This window comes from Cyphellophora attinorum (assembly GCF_001299255.1).
Source record: "Cyphellophora attinorum strain CBS 131958 chromosome Unknown Contig10, whole genome shotgun sequence".
In the NCBI taxonomy this organism is placed as follows: domain Eukaryota; kingdom Fungi; phylum Ascomycota; class Eurotiomycetes; order Chaetothyriales; family Cyphellophoraceae; genus Cyphellophora; species Cyphellophora attinorum.
In genome coordinates, this window is record NW_017253238.1 from 395,705 (window position 1) to 410,971 (window position 15,267).

The following is a 15,267-nucleotide window of genomic DNA, read 5'->3' on the forward strand; positions in this document are numbered from 1 at the left end:
GAATTGATCGCTCCTGAACGAATGAAAACATCAAAGTATCGATCAGGCCTCCGCAAGCCTCGCGTATTATGTTCCGTGCCTGACTAGCTGCCCAAAAGCATTGCCTGACTGGTTTGGATTACCAAAAGGGCATTTCGTCACATACCACATTCGCTATGGTGCTGAGAAGAAGCCAAAGTATATGAACTGGCCTCACGCCATAGATCCACAAAGCCCTCTGCCGACGTCTGTGACAATTGTAGCTTCAAATCATGAGCACCACCATGACTGACGCAGCACTCCTCAACCCTCAATTGACCGCCGTCTACAATGAACTACACACCTACGGCCCGCAAGACATCTCCAAACCTATCCTCAAAGCCACCTCCGACATCAAAGCGACCTTCGATCCCAAACAGGCCATACGACCAGGCCAATCCCTCCCCTCCTTCTCCCTCCGCAACGCCACCAACAAGCTAATCACCTCCGACTCCCTCCTTGCCCGCGGTCCAATCCTCATCATCTTCTACCGCGGCGCCTGGTGTCCCTTCTGCAACCTCTTCGTACGCGCCTACCAATCCCACCTCCCCCAATTCAAGGCCCATGGCGTGCAGCTTGTCGCCATCACGGCCGAGGTGCCAGATAAAGCGCTCGTGACGGCCCAGAAGAACGAGCTGCAGTTCCCTGTGCTGTCGGACACGGGTCTTACCTTGGCAAGGAAGCTAGGGATTGTGTGGAAGCAGCCGGAGAGCATGCAGGTTGTGTGGGATTACCTGAAAGTGGACTGGGAGGAGAGTTATGGGCAGAAAGAGCAGGAGCTGCCGATTCCGAGCACGATTCTGGTGGGCAGGGATGGGGTGGTCAGGGAGATGTTTGTTGAGGCGAATTATCATCAGAGGATGGAGCCGGGGGAGGCGTTGGGGTGGTTGGAGAAGCACAAGGGGAACTTGTGAGTCGAGACGTTGAAGGGGGAATGGGCAGGCAGAGTGGAGTGAGGTCAGGGATGACTCGAGGTCCAGGAAGGGACAGCATGGTGGATTCGGAGTGAGACTGAACGCACGCAACGATGCTGTTGCCCGTTCCCTGACGTCTGGCTCCTTCTTGGAACAGCAAGTGCCCTCAGTGAGGGGAGTTGTATCGTCAGCGTGGCAAGGTCGGCGTGAGTGTACGAAGGACTCGGAGAGGTCGGTAGGACCTCAGCACTTACGTAAGTCGGCGAGATCAGCTGAACAAGTCTAATAATTCTGCCTCTACGTCATCGCAAACACGTCGGAAGCAAAACAGTTGTGCTGCTGCTTGATGATGTACCATACGGGAAATCGAATACATTCAGAGCCCCGATTCGAGTTCTTGCGATATCCCTAGGACGCCATCTCACCGTTCAGTCATCATGAAGGGCTCCTTTACCACGTCGACTCTCCAATCGATGTCCAGAGGCACCCGAACACGCTTCCTCCTCTCCACAAGCACCAGCACAACTCACTTCTCGACCTCTAAGCCGCAACTCCTCAACCAGAACCGCCTTCTTGATCCAATTCGCATCCCTCCCACCTTCCACAACTATCTTCGACAAGCTTCGGCATCCAATATTCTCCTGCTCCTTCTCTTTAGCACCTCTGCCTGCGCGTCATGTCGCGTCATAACTCCACTCCTCGAAGACCTCGTGCATTCCAGACCTCAAAAGCCTAGTGACAAGTTCCAAGAGCTGAGCTTTGCAGAGGTAGAGCTAGATTCGCCTGACAACAGCAATGGGAATATGATGGACCTGGGAGTCGAGTTTGGCGTGACAAGTATGCCGACTCTGATGGGTTTTGGCGGGAGGAGGGCGGAGAGGGTGACGGACAGAGTAGTGGACACGGGGATGATGGGCGATCGGAGGAGGATGGAGGCGTGGGTCGATGAGGTGATGCAAAAAGGAGATCCGAGTCCTGGGGCAGGTGGTGGAGGTGGAGGACTGCTGTCGAAGCTGTTCGGCTAAAGTGGCTGCAAGCAATGGTATAGCGTTGATCACGCGACTTGGCGACCATGATTACGAAGAGCAGCAGCAGTCTGTCGCGCGCTAAATACAGCTCTGCGAAGAGTCCGAGAATCACAGATACTTGCCAATTCGATCTGGAGCCCCAAACGACCCAGCTAATATGGACTATATACGTCAACCCATTCACCGTTTGAATGCAGCGAGCGGAACGATCCCATTTCATATACAGCCAAGGGGCAAGATTGGCATCTGTTGCATTGCGCCTGCCAGGCAGCTCACTTCGGGACCATCCACGGACAGTATATCTTCTTTAGGGCCGCGATCATTCGACAACAGTGAATACAGTTCTGTGCTTTAGCTCGACCACCTGTGAAGCTCCAAGACTCCCTTCGCCAAGACCGCTACCAATCCTACCACAATAGCGACGTTTCTCAGGGCAGTCTTGACTGCAAGCTGGTTGAATAGGTCGATTGCTGCACCCATTGTCTGAGCATCATTACGATGGGGGAATGGGACCTGTGGCACGTCTTTGACCCCTAGGAAGTCGCACAGCGGCTCCCATCCACTACCCAGCTTGTACTCCAGAAGTCGATCCTTCGGCACGGTTGCTCTGACTTCGGCATAATGCCTTTCATACGCAGCCCATGCATTTGCCATCGTGGTCTCGGTGGTCATATTGTCGACAGTGCCGAACCAAAGGCCTGAATACAGGCGAGTCAGCTTCAGTATCCGGCCTGCTCGACTAGGTTCGAGAATGCCCATGACCTTTGACGCAGGGGTCAACAAGGCCTCCATGACCTGACGCATGCTCTTGAGCCACTTCTCGCGGTCGCGGCCTACCAGAATGACTTTGGCGTCTGGATAGGCGTCCAACAGCTCCTTCCAAAACATAAAAGCTGGGCCATCTCCAGCAGCGCCACAGTGACCCAATAGCTGGTCGAATTCTGTTCGTGAATACAGCCTGCGGGTTGGCGAAGGACGATACTTGGCATTCAGCGCTTCCGTCCACATATCGCAGTCTCGACAGTTCTCGAACAATGCGGAAGAGTGGTAAGGATTGGCGAAACCTAATATGCTCAGCGCTTCTTGCATGGAGATCGTGCCAGTCCTTGGAGCAGAGGCGTTGATGACCTGAAAAGGCACTACACGTTGACATTTACGACGGTCAAAGTTCTTGTCGGGATATCGTATGACAGCCCAGGCTCCGTACTTCTCGTATTCTGCTTCGGTTGGCGGCATGTTGACGAGCTTGAGCTCCAAAACGTATGCTGGATGAAAGAATGAGCCAGGCTAAGCATTGATTGATATCTGCCGCTCGAGCAGAGAGAAAGCACTGTCTGCGCAGCCCTTGGCGGATGGTTGCCTGACAGTGGACGCCCAACGGGAATAGCCATGGCGATGCTTAATGCTTGCACTCTACGCGATGAGCCCAGGAGTGCGGGACTAGCGATAGCTGCACAAAATGCTGTGCACGCGCTTGTATCTTGAAGACGCTCCAGCTTGCTCGTCTCACCAAATGGCATAGCAGGCTCTGTCGTTGTCAGTCAAGTCGACGCAAGTAACAGCGCGGACTTGGCGGAGTTGAGCTCGGTGGTCATCAAGAAGGTTGCATCCGACCCATACTGATGTGAAGTAGATCGATCCATCAACGTCGATTCTGGATCACGCTTCCCGATCTGCAGCTACATGTCGACTTTTCAGCAAGTTCACGTAGAGTGGTGTGGCACAACGAAGGCTCAACTCGCAAGTTGTGGTATATTCAAAGTCGGTGATGCGTCATCGCGCACTTCGAGTTCGTCCCGAGGCGCCTCGACTGTCGTGAGCTTGGCAGGACATGGGAAATTCGGTAAATTTCAATGACTAAAACGCGCCTTGGGATATGGAATCATTCTGGCTCTTATTGCTACCTACTGTGTAGTCAGGGCCTTTGACCGAAAGTCGATGACTAAAGTCTCCTCGCCATGAATCGCTTGAGGCTGCGGCTACGATTGGGCCGGAGACGTCGTCGTACAGGGGTGCCCATTGCCAAATCAGGAAATCCTTTGAGTCCGACCCGCGCCTTAAACCCCAGACGCTCGATTTGGCTACTTGGCAAAGATTGCAAGGTCCGATGCATATCGCTCATCGCGAAGAACGTAGGCGGCAGCAACGGCTACATAATAGCCGTCGATGGCACGCTGTTGCACTCTTCGTCCACACACGAGCCAAGATAAGTACGAAAGTATCAAACCATCTGAAGCATTCAGCCCAGCAGCCAGAGAAAGCAACCGGCGAAACAAGCCCTCATCATGACTTCCAGCATCAAGACTATACTCATTGTCGGCGCCACCTCCGGCATAGGCGAAGCCTTCGCCCGCCGGCTACACGCTCAAGGCAAGCGCGTGATCGCCACAGCCGCCGCCAAGCCAACCTCGACGCCCTCGCAGCCGACTGCCCTGGTCTCGAGACCTATGCCATGGACAATAGCGACCTTGCCAGCCTCTCCAAGCACGTCCAAACCCTGATCACGAAGTACCCAGACATCAACGCCGTCTGGCTTAACGCCGGCATCCAATACTCCTACTCCTTCGCCGATCCCATCAATGGGTCGAAACACACCGACGAGGCCATCATCCGCGAGATCACTGTCAACCTGACCGCACATACCATCCTCGCGCGCCACTTCGTTCCGTTCCTCCTCACGCAAAAGTTCGAAACAGTCCTAATGCTCACCTCCTCCGGCATTGCCTATCTCCCCCTGTCCCAGTTTCCAGTCTACGGCGCCACCAAAGCCGCAACCCACCATTTGTGCTGCGCCATGCGCGACCAATTGGCTGACACCAATGTGCGGGTGCTGGAATTGGCAACGCCGTACGTAGCCACGGATCTGGATAAGGAGCACAAGGAGGCGAGTAAGGGGGCGCCGCCGCCAATGCCTTTGGAGGAGTATACGGACAAAGTATTTGAGATCCTGGATGGGAGTGAGGCGAAGGAGTTGAAGGAAGTGGGTGTGGGGTTTGCTCAGATGGGAGTGGGGAAGTGGAGAGAGGCGTTTGGGCCCGTGTTGGAGGGGATTGGGTCGAAGGCTTAGCGTCGATGGAGGAGTGGTTACGCGATGCTTGGTTGACTGGCAAGCGACATAGGCGGACGTTGTGGGCACAGAGGCAGCTCCCTTTGCATCCACAGGCAAAACATCTTTATGGCCAGTATAGTTGTTCGATAATGTTTATTTCTTCTGCTATTGTCCTGTGGTGGCAGGTGCACGAGAGTTGTGCTTACCTCTTTCTGGCCACCCTGGAACTTATATCGTACCTTCCTAGCCACTTCATCTCACCTCCCCAATGCAGCCTCGACCGCCTTCCCAACACCAACACATATCTCCTCCCCAAACCTCCCGCCCACGACCTGCACGCACACAGGCATCCCCTCCACCAACTTCGGATCATACTGATGCCAGTTGAAACGATCACTCTCATTCCTAGGCACATGGTTTTTCCACGCATCGTCGCCCACATCATCCAGACGTGCAACAGTGACGGGAATAGTGAGGGCGGCGAAGTCGACGAAGTTCCAGTGCCCGGTGTAGCTGACGCATTGGGAGGACTTGACCCATGTTTTCGGGCGGAAGCCGACCCAGGGTAGGACGGGCATGATGAGGGCGTCGATTGAGTTTGCGTTCCAGCGATGGAGGTAAGCGTTTGGATAGCCATTCGGAGGCGGTCGAGCTATGGATGGAATGTACTGGTCAGTTGCTGACAGTGGCTATCGGGAAGGGATTAGAAAATCTAGCTCACCTCCTCCGCCTCTTGAATCGAGAGACAGTCAGCAGCCTTGCCGACGAGCATTCCTTGCACGAGTGGCTCTCCGCTCTCCTCAAGCATTTTGCTGACGTCGCGCCCGCCATCGAAGAGAATGGCTTTGGTCCAAAGCCGGTGCGCTTCCACATGAGAGTTGACATCCCAAGGGATCACTTGTTCGTAGTTAGTTGCTGCATGGTGTTGATGGCCTGTGCCTCTGCTACTCACTTTCATGGCCGGCAGCTTGCAGCTTTTCCACTGTTTCACGCATCGCGCGCTCGACTGGTGGCTGGACTTTGACATTGCCATCATCAACATAGTAGCCTATACGAAGGGGCCGAGAAGACTTCTGTGCAAGTTCCTGGCGCCAGGAAATCGGATACGTGGTCACATCCTGTCGCCATGGCTGTCCGGCAGCCACACCTTTCATGAACGTCTCGATTGTGGAGAGGCTCGAGGCTATAGGCCTGCGACCGGATTCACGATGAAATTGCGGGAGCTTGTTGCCTGTTAGATTCCGTACCATCTGTCCGGGCTGAGATTCTGGGATAACTTACACACTCTTATCGAACGGGACGCGACCAGTGCTTGGCGAGAGGCCGTAGAGCCCTTGGAGATTGGCTGGAATGCGAATTGAACCGCCAATATCGGTCCCGATGCCTACAAGGCTACCATGGCAGCCGACCAGAGCGCCTTCGCCTCCAGAACTACCGCCAGAAATCAGGTCTCTGTTCAGTGTATTGACCGATTGCTTGAAGACGTGATTGTAGGAGTCAGACATCTAGTATTCATCAGCGACATTTGTGTGTTCAACCAGTGAGACTTCATACCATGAGTGACTGTGAAACATTGGTCTTGCAATAGATGATAGCTCCTTGCTGTTGCAGTATGTCTACCAGCGTGCTGTTCGTTGTTGCTGGCTTTCCACATCGTCCCACCCAGCCTTTGAGCTCCGGTCAGCCAGTATCCGCGCAGAAGTGTCGTTGCGAGCCTACCTATACTGGTGTCGAATCCCTCAACGTCGAACACATCTTTGATACTGACCGGTAGCCCATGGAGGGGTCCGACGACCTTTCCGTTGACGTGCAGATGGCGATCGAGCTCCTTTGCTCGCTTCATAGCTCTATCGAACATCATCTCAGTGCAGCATCTCGACAGCTGCTGAGCAATAGCAGCTCTTTTGCAGAATGCCGCTGTGACCTCCAGTGAGGACAGCACGCCCGAATGAATCTGCGTCAACAGATGGTCTGCGGAGAGGGTCGAAGTGATGCTCTTCTCCTTGTCATCGAGTAACGACGTGGCCTCCAGATACGCTAATGTCGATCTTGGTAACGGGGACGGTAGCGGTGACAAACGCCACTCCTCCGGGATCTGTTGCCACTGTGTATCGCGTTTCTTGCCGGCAGCAATCTTCCATGGTGGCACCTCGACGACGGCGTGTGAGGCGCCAGTCTTCACAGGACCATCGGGCACTGCGCTCTGATGGACAATCGTTGCCGCCATGTTGGGTAGAAAACCAGCTCCTTATCGATGGCGTGAAGGGTGAGATGAGTCGCAGATGTGCATTTGCTTCAGAGTCGAGAGTATAGAGGAACGAGGGAATGCCTCCTACCCATCACAGACTGCTGCATCGTTGACCCAAACGACTTGAGCTGGCCAGGCTGGCGATCCACTCGTATACTATGATCCGCAGTCAACTTTCCAAATACGGAAGGTTGACTTGTGTTGTGTTTCCGGACTTGTTAGCGTTATGGCGATCTGAAGTCTGGTCCACGCCCTGACGCGGCAGGTCTGCTTGGTTTAGTCGCCAGATACCCGGGACGGCTCTTCAATCTCCTGTTTCTTCGAGTAGTCGATATCGATTGAGCGCTCGGATACGAAGGTAGATCTGCTGTCGCCCAGGTATGCCAAAATCTATCGGCTGTCTGTGTGTGTCGCTCTGTGGTGGCAAATATGCCCATAAAGAAGACTGCGACAGGCAAGTGCGCATAAGAAGCCTCCTGCGGCCGAATCTTGTCAACGATTTCGCAGATCCGGTCCGCTACTAACAGAGCTGACTGGTCTCCATTCTGAACTGTGTCGACATGCAGACAGTCAATTGCACAGAGAAGCGCTGTGTACCGCCAGGCATCCTGCAATAGCACCTGACTGTTGCTCTGCGCATGGCTGACCTGGAGCAACTGAGTACAGATCAGCTGATATGCTTGATGTGGTGCTGCTGTCACATAGCCTTCTACAGAATACCATCAGCTTCTGGCCCGAACGAGAGACACATATCCACGACCCAGCAGGATACGAGATCCAGGAGACACAGCGCTGTGTCTATCACGGGAAGCGAAAACTGCCAAAAGAGCATATGCACAGCACTTACTACGCGTCGTGTTAGCGAAATAGCCGCACCGCGGAAGCAGGTGACTTACCCAGTGATCCGTACATAGAGCTGGAGGGTCTCTTCTGGACAGCCGACGAGTTCGAAGAGTGTACCTTCCATTTCCTGACGATGGAAGTCCTCAAATACAAGGCGTCGGTCCTGATGAACCACAACACCCATAACATCATACCACTGTAGCAAAGAGACCGCTTGCTTCAGTCCGGGCGTCGTGGCGTACAGAAGCAAGAGCTGGTCAAGGTCAGAGCAATGTAAATCCAGCAGAGCCCGGGCACCACGCAAATGACGCGCCCACTGCCCGAATGGACCTTCGCGAACGTCGATGTAAGCCAGAGTTGTGATGCCAAAGAGGGCCAGGATGTCCGTTTCCGCAACGGCCTGATTCAGTCCTTGTAGAGCCTGAGAGTACAATACGTCTCTGTCTGGAGTACTCTGCTGCATGCTTCCCTGCAATCGCTGCAGGATGTGTTGCCACGCGAAATGCCACACTCCATCAACATTGCTACTGTCAACAAGCTCAACAGCATCATGCGACTGGCGAGCTAGTCGTGCCTCAATGTACTTCGATGTGAAATAGTGCAGATAATCCGCGAGACTCGAAGTCCAGTTTGACTGCTCTTCCGTCGACGTGTCAGGCGAGGGCGTAGCTGATGCTTGGGTAGTTCGCGGCGAGACGATTCATTGGTGGACGAGATAGCACTGCGATCAGCTACTGTTGAGCTCATCGTCTTTGCGATAGTCGAAGACTGGGAGCTGTTCCGCACGTGTGCGTTGCTAGAGCCATCTAATTCTTTGCCCCATCGCACTCGAAGCGCGAAGCCCGGGCATGTGATTCTCTCCTGACGACACTGTCCACAAGCTGGCCTGTTGAGATCGCATTTCACTTTCCTGTCTTTGCAGTTCCCGCAGTCTCGATCATGTCGAATGCCGCGCGCTTTGCCACGTTTGCCACGAGTATACGGCATCGTGGGCTGCAGGAGAAGACCATCGGTGTGATGTGGGACGTAGTTAACTTGCCCAAAGGATCTGGGCGAAGATCGCCTCTTATCTTCCTGATATCCACGCCAAAAATGGACTTCACCTACCGAGCCTACCTCTCGCAGATAGCCACTTCCCCGCAGGATGAAGCTGCTTGCCAGACTCCCACAGCACACAGTAGGTCCTGCTGCTCGAGATGCACACGCGGCAGTAGCGGCGGAATTTCCGCGCCGATGACGCTTCGTAGTCAACTCTCCCGAAACAGCAGGTCAAGTACAAACTTCTGTCTCCTATCAGTATCAGAGGGTCTACACGCTAGACGCGAATGCAGGCACCTTATGTGGACATCGCAGCTCGGTATACACCTTGACGATAAGATCTGGCCGCATGCGCTGAGTCCAAGATGCATTTTGCTAGAAGTTATGATATATACTGCTATCACCACCCTCATATGTTCCAGTGGACATTTTCTCTGCTGAAGAGCTGACGACAACATCAAACGCGTACTTCTTGAACTGACCTGAGGAGTCCACTGACCTGCAGACATGGCGAATAGCGACAGCGTGCCCGGCCTACTTCCTCCTGGAACGGTACACCTTCTCCACGTCCACGGCACATCAAGGAGTTCCGATGAGCTCATCCTGGTGCCCAAGCCAAGCGCCCATCCTGATGACCCTCTCAACTGGAGCAAAAGCAGAAAAATACTGCACGCCGCCCTCGTCTACCTGTACACGTTCACCACGGGCGTTGGCGGCACTTCGACCTACTCCATTTTGACTGACATGTCCCGTGATACGGGTCTTACTCTGACGCAGCTCAATCTGGGTACCGCCTTCATCTTTCTGCTTGCCGGCTGGGGCAACCTCATCTGGCAGCCGCTTGCTCTTGCGTACGGACGACGTCCGGTCTATCTCTTGAGCACATTGGGAGTAGTCGCTGTCTCCGAATGGACTGCGCACATCAACAACTTTGGCCAATGGGCCGCAGCGCGTATACTGTTCGGCTTCTTCGTGGCTCCCGTCGAAGTCCTCCCCGAGATCAGCATACCCGACATATTTTTCGCTCACGAAAGAGGGAGCTACATTGGCGGCTATTCTATGACCCTGGCTGGCAGCAACTTCATTGCCCCCTTCATCGCCGGATTCATGAATGACAGCATAGGGTGGCGTTGGGTCCAGCTTTGGTGCGCAATTCTGCTGGCACTCAACTTTGTGCTTGCTTTCTTCTTTCAAGAAGAGTCCAGCTGGCACCGCGACGAAGTCGAGGCAGAGACCGCAAGCGGTGATGCTGATGTCAGGCTTGGGGAGACCGCTGGGGTGCAGGGTGACCCTGAGAAGATGACTACCACAGCCGAGCCTGTCGCCGCCAACTTGTCGCCCACAGTGACTGCGGGGCAGACATTTACCAGGAAGACCTATGCACAAAAGCTGGCGCTCTGGACCAACAACCACCTCTCTCGGACACAGATCATGCGGATAGTCTGGCGGCCATTTCTGATCCTCATCCACTTTCCCAATATCCTCTTTGCAGGCTTTCTCTACGCTTTCACGAACTCATGGTTGGTGCTTTCGCTATCTTCGAACGATATGAGTCCTCTACTGACACGAGCAACTAGGTACTCCGTGTACAATGCCACCGCCTCTCTCATCCTCTCATCGCCACCATACAACATGTCTGCAGCTATGGTTGGGGTTACCTATCTCGCCCCTCTCCTCGGCGCCATCATTGGGGGCATCGTCGCAGGCCCATTGTCAGACAGGTTCACACTCTTCCTGGCGCATCGAAACAACGGCATCCGCGAACCCGAGCAGCGTCTCTGGGGCGTCATCACCTATACCGCGTGCCTGACCATCGGCTTGTTGATGTGGGGCGTCGGCGCCGCTCACTCCGCCCCGCTCGGTGTTCTACTGTTCGGATCCGTGCTGTGCGGCTTCGGCATCGTCACCGGTGGAAGCTACGCCATCACGTATGCTGTGGACTGCTACAAGGAGATTGCTGGCGAGACCATTGTATCTCTGATCATTGTCAGGAACAACATGACTTTCGCGTTCGGCTACGCTATCACACCGTGGATTAACGCCTCGGGCTTACAGAACACTTTTATCGCTGTCAGCGTGATCTGTCTCGTCACTGGCATGTCGTTTCTGCTGATGATCTGGAAGGGCAGGGCTCTACGTATCAGTTGCGAGAAGAGGTATTGGGAGTATGCAGCTTCTCAATTGGTAAAGCACTAATTCATGCTTTGGTCTGTGCGATGGGAACAAGGAGCGTATAAAGGATCGCAACGAATGTAGAGACAGAAGGAGAGACATATGCTTTAGAGGCAAGCACACCTCTAATGTAGTTACTGACAATATTCAATAGTAAGAATAGTCACTGCCGTCAGGCGTTTGTGGTGATAACCAAGATGTTCTGCCTATGGAATCAAAGTGAGCTCCCTCTGAGGCGTGCAAGCCGCATCATACATACCTACTCATCAGAGATAGCTCTAGTTAGGTAGCTGCTACGCCCGAAGCAATCAAACCCAGCATCAGCCTCGGGCGTGGCCCTTCGATACGACAAGTGAAGGCCGACAGGCAGCGGCTCCAAAATCGTGCGATGCACAGTGAATGCTTTCTCACCGCGTAAGTGAAGCGATCGTTTCGGTTTGCATCGGGTCCCCATTCTGACGAAGAAGACATAAGTATCGGCGTTGCCCTCGACCTTTCCTCCTCCTTTCTTCTTTTACACGGGAAGCTAAAGGCCATGAACTCCCTTCAGACACGTTGCCATACCTTGGTAGCAATCACTGCTATCAGCCGGGGCGAGGGTCTTGGATCAACCTGTCGAGGGCGTATCTGAAGAGGAGGTAGACAACGAATGTTGGCTCTGTGGTCAGGCTGAACCACTGCAATTAGCTAATTACATCGTATTACATGTGTGCAATATGAGCACCTTTGTTCATTACATCGTTAGTCACGCCTCAATGAAGCAAACCCTGTTGCCCTTCAAGATTCGTTCATCCACCGCCACCACCCAGCGCATCCCTCAAGCCCTCAAAATTAACCTTCGATCGATCAACCTCAACTTGACTCGGCGCCCGCTGCTGTAGCCAGAACCCCGGAATGGGGCCTTTCTGATTGATGCCAGGCATACGCTGCATACTGCCGAATGGCGTGCTGCCCGTGCCTATGCTGGGTGATTTGAGACTGCTTGATCCGCCGATACTGATGGCGGCATTGGCGCTGAAGGCACGGCTGTTGGTTGACGTAACAGAAGAAGGCATATTTCGCGGTGGAGAGGTCTGTTGTTGTTGGTCCGCTGGCTGCGCGTCACCGCTGACTGACTCCGCTGATGGCACCGCTCTGTCATTTGCGACTTGCGTGGCGTGAGCCTCCGTTGGCGGCGGCGGTGCTTCTAGCAGAGTCGCCAACGCTGGTCGTTTGCCGGTATTCGGGGTCGCTGACCAGCTGAGACCGAACGCAAGTCACCGACAGACTTGGTAGGTGCAACGCCCCATCTGCTGCGCACCCAGCCCCCAACACGGCCTGCAACACCGGGGCTCGAATTTAGCTGGGCAGGCGAAGATTGCTGCGACGAAGAACGATACGTCTTGGCGGCTGGTGAGCTTGCGATGATCTCGAGACCTCGCCGACCCTCGCCATGACCGCGAGTTGATGTCAGCGTCTGGAATTGTGAGGCCGACGCGGCCACAGAGGCGACCGCTGTAAGAGGCTGTTTCGAAGATGTTTTCAAGCCATTTATGGTCGATAAGGGCAAGTGAGCTGGCGTGAAATATGATCGGCTGAAACTTGGTGGCGAAGGACGTTTCGCTATGTGTATGTCCATGCCAGAAATTGAGACTAGCGAGTCATGCGAGGATGATCGTTGTAGAGTCGGGCGAATTGTCACATTGCTTGAGAAAGGGTCTGTGTCTTCCTCCGCCGCGACTTGGGTATCATCCAGTGGGTTGTTGTCCTCCGAGGAAGGTGTCTCATGGTCTGGTATCTGGTACTCTGGTATTGAGAATGTTTCTGGAGCGAGCGGTTCAACAGAAAGAGCTGATGCATTTCGGGAATGCCCAGCAGAGGGTCTGATATCGATCGGGTCTGACGGAGCAGGTGCAAGGATCTGTGACGGCTTCGGGGTCAGGTCTGGTGACGGGCCTCGGCGTACGACCGTTGCAGGTGTGCTATCTTCCTGCGGCGATACGGTAGGTGGCGTTAGTGGCGAGATGGAAGCTTCGGATAAGGAATGTTCGGGAATTGCTGCCGGCCATGTGTTCGAACCTTCTTTTGCATTGTGGGTCGTTTTCGGAGAACTCATCACACTGACAGATTCTGGACTTGTTGGTCGTGATGAATCATCTCCTGGTTCTATGCGGTCGAAGATAGAGCTGTACCGGTCGAAGTAGGATCGCGGAGAACTCGGCAGGCTTGAAAAATTTGAGGACCTGGACGCTGCCGACTGAACCGACCATCTGTTATTCTTTCTTGGGACTGGCTGATGGAGAGCAAGAGGCATGATGGGACTCGATGCATATCGTTTCGGACCTGTAGTTGGTGTCGACGGTATTGACGACTCTGGACTGCTAATCATACCTGGCATCATAGTTCTCCGGACGGCTCTCTTGCGAACTGTGGGCGTACGATTGCCTTTGGCAGCCAATTTGGCGTGGTAGTGGTGATGAACGTGGACCTCGCGTTGCACGTCGGACGGTGCTGGTGGCTCCCATCCGATCTGCTGGTCGAGTGGCAGGGATGAGGGAGGCTGCTGGTCATTGCCTTCAGACATTGGTTGATGCTGCATGATCTGTTGCCTCAAATTATGTACCTCTTCGTTGCTCGACTGTAGAAGCTCCCTCAACTCGACAATACCGGCTTGTAATGTAGCGTTGTCCTGCAGGATGTCGCGAACGAAGTGGCTGACAACGTTGTCGTTCTGACCGGCCTGAATGCTTTGCACTGCTGCAGCACCTTTGAGTCTGCCTTCGGCGCCGCCCAGTTCCCGGTCGAGTATCCGTTCTCGTTCCAGTCGGGCAACAATCTCTTCGTGCTTTTCCGTTTCGCGCTTGGCTTCCCACTCAATCTTCTCGAGCTCCATTTCCAATATCCGCAATCGCTTCTCGCTCTCTCGCCACCGCGTCAGCGCACTCTTGCTCTCTGACTCGCTTTCCGTCAACTTCTGCGACATCTGCGTCCGTTCTCGCTCCATATCATGCACTTGAGCTTCGAGCTCTTCTGCTCGCCTAGCCAACGCATTGAGTCGGCGGACCTCTAGTTCAGTATCTTTGAGAAGCGCTTCGAGACTCTTCACCGTGCTGTCGCTCTCGGTGTAAGTTTTGTTGATGGTGTCGAGCTTTGTCAATAAACTCCGATTCTCGGCTACGATTTTCTCGTTCGCATCTTGCAATGTAGTTCGCTCAGCTTCGAGCGCAGCAATCTTCGCATTCAGGGTCTCGTTCTCCAGCTGTGTTTCGGCGACGTACGATTCATGTCGGGACAATAATGCCTGTAGAGCGAAAGTCAGTCCGCAGGTACTCGAACTTGCGATGGTGCTGTAGCGCTTTCGTTGCGCAGATAGCGCGTCCATGGCGAGGATTGCTTCTTCGAGCTCCGCCATGTTTGCGTAGGCTTAAACGAATGTGATGCAGTTGGAGTGGTGGTTATCGTTGGATGGACTGCGCCCGTTGCCAGGGCCAGCGTGGGTGAACGAACGGCATATAGAGTGACACAGTCTCAAGTCACACTGCACCTGCCGAAACGGTTGCACTGTACCACCACCACCTTTAAACGAGTGTCGCAAGTGTCGAGTCTGCGATTTTCGGTTTCTCGATCTGGTGATCTCACTTTCCTTGACAGCGGTCGTATCCTCAAAGCTAGCTCTTTCCCCATCGCCATACATTCCAGGGTAAAGTGTAAAGAAATAGAAACAGCATCAAAATCAAAAGTCACGTACCTGGCCGAGCTCTGCCGCCTTTGAGAGGTTCCTCTCGAGACCCTCGAGTGCCACATTGTTGTGCTCAAGATAGGCACAGTCGTTCCTTCCGCAGCAACAACGGAGAGGTGGCTCCATCTCCGGCCCTGTGCCTTCATTGGCCACTCGAGCGATATTGACGTTTGTGTTATTGTCGCTCATCTGGTCTGGAATGCGGTCACGGCCGCACGGACTCTTCCCGGTGGTGTCAT

The 15,267-nt window shown here is 54.1% G+C and overlaps 7 protein-coding genes across 7 annotated transcripts; 4 read left to right on the forward strand and 3 right to left on the reverse strand.

The window, feature by feature from the left end:
- Window positions 1-263: 263 nt before the first annotated feature.
- AB675_7983 (uncharacterized protein) lies at window positions 264-932 on the forward strand (the record flags this gene model as incomplete). The annotated part of the gene is made up of 1 exon (XM_018148392.1): window positions 264-932. The coding sequence occupies one exon, from the start codon at window positions 264-266 to the stop codon at window positions 930-932; it is 669 nt and encodes a 222-aa protein (XP_018001289.1).
- A 437-nt stretch (window positions 933-1,369) lies between these two features.
- AB675_7984 (uncharacterized protein) lies at window positions 1,370-1,957 on the forward strand (the record flags this gene model as incomplete). The annotated part of the gene is made up of 1 exon (XM_018148393.1): window positions 1,370-1,957. The coding sequence occupies one exon, from the start codon at window positions 1,370-1,372 to the stop codon at window positions 1,955-1,957; it is 588 nt and encodes a 195-aa protein (XP_018000999.1).
- A 354-nt stretch (window positions 1,958-2,311) lies between these two features.
- AB675_7985 (uncharacterized protein) lies at window positions 2,312-3,196 on the reverse strand (the record flags this gene model as incomplete). Its single annotated transcript, XM_018148394.1, has 1 exon — window positions 2,312-3,196. The coding sequence occupies one exon, from the start codon at window positions 3,194-3,196 to the stop codon at window positions 2,312-2,314; it is 885 nt and encodes a 294-aa protein (XP_018000949.1).
- A 1,216-nt stretch (window positions 3,197-4,412) lies between these two features.
- AB675_7986 (putative oxido DltE) lies at window positions 4,413-5,027 on the forward strand (the record flags this gene model as incomplete). The annotated part of the gene is made up of 1 exon (XM_018148395.1): window positions 4,413-5,027. One exon carries the CDS (start codon window positions 4,413-4,415, stop codon window positions 5,025-5,027), a length of 615 nt encoding a protein of 204 aa, XP_018001100.1.
- Window positions 5,028-5,266: 239 nt separating this feature from the next.
- Window positions 5,267-7,236, reverse strand: AB675_7987 (putative amidase PB8B6.03; the record flags this gene model as incomplete). The annotated part of the gene is made up of 6 exons (XM_018148396.1): window positions 5,267-5,677; window positions 5,731-5,906; window positions 5,962-6,200; window positions 6,291-6,514; window positions 6,564-6,676; window positions 6,729-7,236. 6 exons carry the CDS (start codon window positions 7,234-7,236, stop codon window positions 5,267-5,269), a joined length of 1,671 nt encoding a protein of 556 aa, XP_018001048.1.
- Window positions 7,237-9,645: 2,409 nt separating this feature from the next.
- Window positions 9,646-11,334, forward strand: AB675_7988 (putative MFS-type transporter; the record flags this gene model as incomplete). Its single annotated transcript, XM_018148397.1, has 2 exons — window positions 9,646-10,658; window positions 10,716-11,334. 2 exons carry the CDS (start codon window positions 9,646-9,648, stop codon window positions 11,332-11,334), a joined length of 1,632 nt encoding a protein of 543 aa, XP_018001244.1.
- A 764-nt stretch (window positions 11,335-12,098) lies between these two features.
- On the reverse strand, window positions 12,099-14,701 carry AB675_7989 (uncharacterized protein; the record flags this gene model as incomplete). The annotated part of the gene is made up of 2 exons (XM_018148398.1): window positions 12,099-12,496; window positions 12,547-14,701. The coding sequence occupies 2 exons, from the start codon at window positions 14,699-14,701 to the stop codon at window positions 12,099-12,101; spliced, it is 2,553 nt and encodes an 850-aa protein (XP_018001191.1).
- Window positions 14,702-15,267: the final 566 nt, after the last annotated feature.